The sequence below is a fragment of the Musca autumnalis genome, unplaced genomic scaffold (assembly GCF_047663935.1).
Source record: "Musca autumnalis isolate F117 unplaced genomic scaffold, ASM4766393v1 scaffold_4, whole genome shotgun sequence".
In the NCBI taxonomy this organism is placed as follows: Eukaryota; Metazoa; Arthropoda; class Insecta; order Diptera; family Muscidae; genus Musca; species Musca autumnalis.
In genome coordinates this window covers 140494393-140503068 of record NW_027411977.1, presented here as the reverse complement: position 1 = coordinate 140503068, position 8676 = coordinate 140494393, and the positions used below count along the sequence as shown (strand labels likewise).

The window sequence follows — 8676 nt, the reverse complement described above, 5'->3', positions numbered from 1 at the left end:
CTTTCGGTAGTCACGCTCTTGTTAAAATCATGAATGAAAACCTTTCTAATTAAACCATGATTCTAATTACAAATGAAACAAATTTAAATTATAACATGATGAAATTATAAGGTGGCGTAAAACGGCCAGCTGATTGGTTTCAATCTGTCAAATATTTTGTTATTGTGAATAAATTGTATGAAAACGTAAACAAACATTTTGACATATTGAAGAATTTTCGGCCAAAATAGAGTTGTTGTTGTGCTACTTACGTGACCTGTTAAATAGATCTTGAATTATAAGTGAAATAATTCGAATTTCAAATGGAATTCTCAAATTAAAAATGAAATAATTTGAATTATGTATACATATGTATGTGAAAATGATGTATTTCAAAATACGCCAGAAAACACTATGCAAGCAACAAAAGTCATTCTGTTTCTACCTAAAAGGTTAAAAGACATTGACCTTTGTTGCTTGCTTCACGATCAATAATAAAGGCCAAGTCCTACCTAATTAAAATGCGATCCTGCAATTCTTTATTCTTATACATACATAAATTGAGGCTTGGATAATAAAGGGGTGAGCACATAAGCTGCCTTGCCTGCTTACCTTGCTTGCTTCTGATAAAAGAATAAAAAAGAAAAGGGCAACCCAGTTCGAAATTTGCTCGGCCTTCTTTATTCTTTTATTTTTATTATGTCAGAAATGAAGCAGAAAATCAAGGCAACCAGGCAAGGCAGCTTATGTACCCAGGCCTTAATAGCTATTCAAATTTCTAATTAATTTTATTTATTGCTTTACCCATTCGTAAAAATCGCACTCTTAACTCCAACAGTAATCTTAAATTCAAATTCCAAGTTTATAGCTCCTAATCAAAATTGTACTAAATTTAGTACCATTTACGTTTCGTTAGTACGTTTCGTATACATGAGTACGAATTTCCGAAACCATTTCCTTATATCAGCATCACTTCCTAACCTTTATTCCCATACCAAATTTCTAGATTCTAAATTTAGATCTAACTTTAGTAACTTTTAGAACTTTTCGTACACTTATAGGTCGAATTCCCAAAAACCCTTAGGTACACCTTTCTAACTCTCCGTCAGTGACCCCCATTCCAAATTTCAGAATTCTAGCTCTACGTGTTCACCAAATACAAATGGTACCATATTTAGTACTTTTCATACCGCTGTAGTTGGAATTTCCAAAAACCCAGCCATTTGATGTAGACCAAAATTGACCCTCACCCAAAATTTCAAGATTCTAGCTCCAGCCGTTTAGCCTGGGCCTTGATTATCAGTCAGTCAGTGAGTCAGTCAGTGAAATAAAACGTCCTTTTGCAATGTTAATAATGAAATTTATTTCAAAGCCAAAATCAATGAACGCAAGGAAGTATCGATAATTATATTTTAGTTGATGTTATATAATTGATATTATAAATATTATGTGATTTTGTGTTTGTATTAATAAATATTTCTTACTTCTTATTAATAATGAAATTGTTGTGACCAATTAAAAAATTCATTTCATTTGATCGCAATCAAAAGTTAAAATCATTTATATATTGGCTTATCTTTTGCATTACTTGACACATTTCGGAAGTTGTGTTCAGCAGCGACATCCACTGGCCAATAATTAACAGGCTGGCATGTGACAACGAAATTCACCTGCTGTTTCAGCCACACGATTACGAATCAAATAACCGCTGAGTACTTCGGCAACTTCATGAGGGCGATCTTCGTGTACGGCGTGACCGCAACGAGCCAAAACTTGCATTTGAAAACGTCCTTGCATCTGACCTACAGTGAGTGCCTTGTCCAGACCATCAATACTGGCTAACAATAGCTGCTTGGGCAAACGTAAATTGAGGAATTTCTCGCTAAGACCTGAAAACCAGCCAACCCAATATTTTTCCGATTTCGATAGATCTATGCGCCAGGTATATCTGTGAAGAACGGAGAAAAAAACACAAAATTAGGTTTTTTACTTTATATTTGAAAAAAAAAATGTAACTTACTTTTTTGTGTTTTCATCTGAGGCTGCTGTTGGTCTCTTAAATTCAGGAGATTTAGATTCACTCTCACCACCTTCATCAGCAACCTCCTCATCTTCGGAAATACTAAAGGGGTGTGTAAATTTGGTGCTGGCAGTATCTTCGGTAGACTCATCATCGGCAAGTGGCAATTCATTTGTGGCCAATTTCTTTGTTGTGCAACTGCAAATAAATCCAATTCTAAAATGTTTCTATTTTACATGGAGTTAGAATGGTGTACATACTTGATTATTTGACCCGGCATTGAAACTTTAGCACTATCAACGTTACGTATTTGTCCGCTACGTATGCACCATTCAATAGCATTGGGTATACTTTTAAAATATTGTGGTCGCGAACGTAGAAAACTTTGCATGCTTGCCAAGGCTTCCATGGCAGTTCCTTCAACAACATCAATGACAGTGATACCAATCAAATTTGGTATTAATTCTAAATGGGCAAAATGAACAGCAATAGCACCTCCCATAGAATGGCCGACAATATACACCGGTGGAACATTTGTGGGATAGAGCTTCAGCATGAGATCGCCTATGTCCCTGGAAAAGAGGACATTAAACTTGTACTGTTTTCTTGAATTAAAATAATATACTTTTTAACAACGCCATATTCATGTATTCAATATTACACATGACTATTTCCAAAACCATAGAAACAAACCAAACACAATAATTATGCCGTATATAAAATATATCGATTTTGAATCAAGAGTTTGCTTTAAAATCTGTTGTTGCAGATGGCCACAGTAGGCAATGCTAAATCTTGCTTTACTAACTATGTATTTACTGCATTATTAATAATAAATAAATAATAAATAAATAAATAAAATCTGTTGTTGTTGTTGTTGTAGCAGCATAGAAACCTACGAGAAGCACAGGTTTGATGCTGGGTTGGCAGCCGCTGGCCGAAACACTATGGGTCAATCCGGTACGAAAGAACCCGCTGCCGAGGGTCGGTCTGTAGGTACCGTAATGTGACATATATCAAGATTTTGTAGTAACCAAACATCTTCATTAATGACTCGAAATATTAAATTAGTTTTAGAGTTATCTTGCACAATAGCCATTTTAGTATGTGCCGGCAGGGTTTTGGAGCTTTTGGGCCATTATCTCAGGAAGCGTTGACTTACTTCAGAAAAAAATTGTACCGTTGTAAATGAGGCCGCTAGAACAACCTACTAAAAAAGAATCAAAACGATGCGAGAGGAGATCTTAAACTTCACTTTTTCCTGGGGAGGCACCCGAAGGAGTGGACCTATATAGTTCATATTCCAACCTGATACATAATTGGATGAAATAATATGATGTGCAAAGTCTGCACCAATCAGAAACTCCCTGCGAGAATTATCTTGCGGATTTGTCATGTTGGTTGGTGCCGTCAGGTTTTCTTGGAGCCTTTAGGCCAATATCTCAGGAAGTATGGACTTGCGCTAGAAAGAAATTGTACCGTCATCAGAACGATCCGATAGGAGCTCTTAAACTTCACTTTATCCGAATTTTGTGTGGGAGGTACCCGAAGGATTGGACCGATATGACCCATCTTCGAACTTAAACTAAACAAAAATATTACCATACCCAAAATTTGGTTCGAATCGGTTGATCCGTTCGAGAGTTATAGTGCGCATCAGCCAGACGGACGGACATGGCTTAATCGACTCCAAATTGTCTGAAAAGAATTTCGTCCAAACATACTTGGGGTCTAAACCCGTAATTTCGATGAGGCACATTTTTGGTCGTATCAAATTGTATATATCCTTTCTAGCCTAAAGGCTGAGGGTTTGTTTTCTCGACAAAAATATGTCTACATTAGTTTGGATACCCTTTAGTGCTCTATATCCATAGGCTTAATAACCTGCAAAAGTCCAGGAATGCCCATTTACTGGTTTATGATTCATGGTATTTTAATTGTTTCCATTACGTCGTTTGTGTAATGAAAATCGTACCACCCCAACTCATTTCATTTTCCAATAGCAAAGGCGTTGAAATTCATGTTGCTTTCATCGCTGAAATATTTCCATAACTCCACATCAACATGGTTTCGGTAAAGGGCATGGCCTAATTTGCTAACCAGACTGTTCATGTTCGCATGTTATTTACACCCAGCCATGCCTCATCCCTCCGATACATCAGTCCGAACTTGAAGAAGACTTCTAAAATATTACTCCATAATTTGACGTCACCGTATTGTCTATAATGAACTCCATCAAAAAACTGCTTCAGTAGGTTGCCTCCAAAACCATAGACGCAAAAAAGTTATAAATCAATATCCTCCTACAATTTCGTGTTTATGATCAGCTTATGCGCTAAGCTCGGATCGGGATGAAATTCCTGTCACAGGTAGGTATCTCCCTTATTACCTTGTTAAAGGCCGCCTACTTAGATCAAAATTTACATTTTAAAATATATTTTGTTCCCGCGCCCAAAGTTTACTCCTGTCTATAGAAGAAAGTCTTTAATCTCCAGTGGCACAAGTCGGTCCTGGTAAATATATAAACATACTCTTTTGCTACAGAGAACTTATTGAACTTATTGTATCCAAAACCCTATGCTAGCCCATTAAAGCCACTATTTGGCAAAAACTAAATTACAATCAAATAAAAACTGCAAATATAAACTCACTTAGCCAAAGTGTCTGCAGATAAGTCATCATCGTCATCCGTAACTGTATCGCCATGGCCTCGAAGATCTATCGATAGACACTGACAATGAATCATGTTGGTTATTTCAGTCTAAAAAAAGAATAATTTAAATTTTATATTTTTATTTTGTATTAAAAATAACTTACACAAAAGTGAGCCCATGTTAGTGCTGAATACCCGCCGCCATGCAACAACAGTAAAAGTGGTCCCTGCTTTTCAGGTTGCTTTGTGCGATAGACGCGAAACAAACGCTTGTCATCTACTTGGACATCTTCCTTTTCGGCAAAGAATTCACTCCACAGGGAAGGCTTAAAATCTCTTACTCTTGATTTCTTAAACGAATCACTAAAAAGGATTGGGATTATAAATTTAAAACACTATGTTCTACATGTTTGTTTATTTACAAACCTGCGACCGATTCTTGAACCTGGTATTGTGGGGGGTAAGCGCCCTTTGAGGATCGTTCGCTGTAAACTGGACATAATTTAGCAATCTTTTTTTTTAATTATTCAAAAGGACTTTTGTTTTTTTTTTTCGTATTTTTCTCAACTCTCATGTAATTTTGTTCATGTTAGGGATCTCTAAACTGGTTTGTTCTTGATTATTCGATAGCAGAAACGATATACATATTTAAGTGGGGTTCACACCATGGTGGAATAAAAAATTTGCGAACAAATATTGACGTTATTGTTATCGATGTAACACCTTCCCACCTAAAGCTGGCAAAAAATCGATGGCACTTTTGATAATATCGATTATTATTTAAAAATTAAATACCGATATATAGTTTTGCTTATCGATATTATCGGAATAAAAACCCTAACCTGAAATTACTCTTGTGCCAGACACTGAAAATAACATATGAACATTTTTTAGCTTTTAGGAGAGAGCGGAGGTGAAGGAGCTCCCTTTCTCCCTTCTTACCCATAAGCTCAAAACATTTTCATGAAAATTTTCATAGTCTGGCACAAAACTTAATAGAAATTTCGCTGCTTTTCGGTTAAGGGCTGTTTACACCATCTATCAATGTCATATGAGCTGTCATTTCTTTCAACCATTCGACATTCTCTATGTTTGTCAAAATTGACGTCATCCATACAACTTTCAATTTGTGCGTTCATACCTACAAGTGTTATTTTCGTATGACATAACCTATAAATATAAAAACAGCAGTTGTTGTCATTGTTTACATTTATTGTTGAGTTACAAATTTGCGCAAATTTTTAATTTTGGTTGAAGGAAAATGAATATCTAGCATGTTTGTTGTGGTAGAATAGGTTTTTGGGGTTATAGAAGCATTCATGTTTTGCCACAAAGCAATAATTTCCAACACTGCTCCTTTCGACCAATAGATCTGAAAATAACATTATAAACACCCTTTATTTACTTTTCTAAATACTTAAATATACATAACTTTCCATTTTCTTTTTTAAAAGATTTTGTTTTTCAATTTTTTTTTTGAGAATGCCAGGAAACAGCTGATAAATTTATGTTTACATACGAGAATGCCGTATCAAATAGAGCGCTCCCTAAATGAAAAAATTACATATGAGTTGCCAAATCATTTTGATAGATGAAAATTTTCATAGTGGTCACACTATGTGTACAACATTCGCAGGTAGAAAATTTGACATCTCATACGACATTGATAGATGGTGTAAACAACCCTTTATGTGTTTGTAAAGCTGGGTACACATTGTCAGTTTTGAATGACGATATTTCGCAATTATCGATAACTGTCAAACCGTCCAGCAACCACAAAACATTTTGTGGTTGCATGATGAATGACAAAAATTAACGGCCACACTAGCAAGCAACAACAAAGCTGTCATTCAAAACTGACAATGTGTACCCAGCTTAAGAAAGTAATACCCCGTTTATATATAACCGGATTTAACAAACCGACTGGGTTTTAAATGTCAATTCCATTGCTTATATTTCAAATAAATCCTTATAAAGAAGGTTAACCCTGCAAAAAGCTCTAATATAAACAGCATATAAGTCCGTAGTCACAGGTACACATTTTTCGGTAAAATAATTGCTCTGTTCCAGAACCTGCAAGAAGCTACTATTTTTTACTACGATAACATTTTTTCCTTTATGTTATCGGAAAAAATAGTATAAATTAGTAGATTCTTGCAGTACTGGAACATACCAAAAATGTATCTTTTTACATTTTTATAAAATAAAAGAAGTTTCTTATTCTCCTTTACATTTCTGTGAACTACTTTTGCATAATTTCAAGAAAATCATTGACATTTCCGCCATTTTCATCTCCAAATTAATGGCGATAACAACCTTAACGATAATATCGATAGCAATCGATATTTTAAAACATTATATCGAAAATATCTAATGTTGGGAATATCGATGGTTTGCCAGCTCTATTCCCGCAATGGTCAAAACTGATATTTTCGATATTTCATTTAAAAAAATCGATTACTATCGATATTATCATTTAATTGTCTTTACCATTAACTTGGAAATGAAAATGGCGGAAATGTCTCTGCTTTTGTTGATATTTTGCACCAGTAGTTCATAGAAGCATAAAGGAGGAAAACAATTGCTTTTATGTAATAAACATACACAAAAATACATTTTACTTTTCCAAAAAAATTGTACGTGTGACTATGGACTTACAAATCCACAACACCAAAAAGCCGCGAAATTTTTATTTATTTCAATAAATTTTAGGTTAGGGGGTTTTAATCCGATGATATCGATAGACAAAACTATTGCTCTGTTCCAGAACCTGCAAGAAGCTACTATTTTTTACTACGATAACATTTTTTCCTTTATGTTATTGGAAAAAATAGTAAAAATTAGTAGATTCTTGCAGGTTCTGGAACAGAGCATATCTGCAGAGCATATCTGCCGTTAATTTAAAAATTTGAATTGTAACGTAGCGTTTTATTACGCAGTTATTTTATTTAAGCAACAACAACTACCATGTAGAACTCTCTTCATCATTCTAGTCGTTACATTACCTTTTGTTAATGTTCTTTTGTTTGTTTTGCCATAATCATGTAATTATCGTTTAGTTTGTTACTTCTTTTCTTGCATTTATTTGTTGTTGTAATTACGTCATTGATCATCCCCCAAGTATGTGAGTCTGGTTGTTCGCTTAGTGCGAATGTGCGTCTGTGTGTTCGTTTTGGGATATAAATACAGGGGAACTGGCAATGATGAGTGAGTTGTGTTTTAAGCGTTGAACTGAACAGATCGGTTAAATAAGAGCTGCGTGCTAACTAGAGACTTGCTGTGTGCTTTGTAATTAAAGTCGGTTCTGAATAAGTGTAATAAAGTAAATAAAGCATTGTAGAAACGTAATCTAAAACGAACCCTGTTTTATTTGGTACAAATCGTATCGGGGAATAAAACAACGTCTACACGGAGATTAGTTAAATCTAATTCCGTAACAATTGGTGTCAGCAGTGAGATTACGATCATCCTACAATGAAGTTTAAGGATCTACGAGTGGAAGACTTGAAGAAGGAGCTAAGTAAGTTGGAGTTGTGTTCTACTGGCAACAAGGCCGAACTACAAAAACGCTTGTTGGAAGAGTTCGAGCGCCGTGGAATGAACATCGATGAATATGTGTTCGACGGTAAGGAGGAAGTCAAGTTATCGGCAAAGGGCGAATCCAGCGTTGAAGAAGTTTCGTCGGTAGCTGCCAGGGGTGACGATTTGAAATCAATGCTGGCTATGATGATGCTGGAAATGAATAAGAAAAATGAAGAAACTTCCAGACTTATGGCGGAAATGAAATATGACAACTATAAGATGTTAGAAGAGATGTCTAGAAAGAATGAAGAAACTTCCAGACTTGTGATGGAAATGAAAGCGGAAAATTGCAGAATGGTTGAAGAAAATTCCAGTAAAATGATGGAGAAATTAGATGCTAAAATGGAAGAAAATTCCAGAAAGAGTGAAGAATATTCCAGAAAATTAGAGGAAAAGTTAGAAGAGAACTCTAGAAAAATCGCTAAGGGCATGGAAGAGAAAT

General features: G+C 35.2%; 1 protein-coding gene across 1 annotated transcript; it reads right to left on the bottom strand.

Annotated features, from left to right (window-relative positions):
* Positions 1–1317: 1317 nt before the first annotated feature.
* LOC141401460 (protein phosphatase methylesterase 1) lies at positions 1318–5373 on the bottom strand. The gene is made up of 6 exons (XM_073981722.1): positions 5079–5373; positions 4817–5015; positions 4651–4760; positions 2260–2571; positions 2000–2197; positions 1318–1927 (listed from the first exon to the last, which is right to left on the bottom strand). Exons 1-6 carry the CDS (start codon positions 5150–5152, stop codon positions 1618–1620), a joined length of 1203 nt encoding a protein of 400 aa, XP_073837823.1. The 5' UTR covers positions 5153–5373; the 3' UTR covers positions 1318–1617.
* Between the last annotated feature and the right edge of the window lie 3303 nt (positions 5374–8676).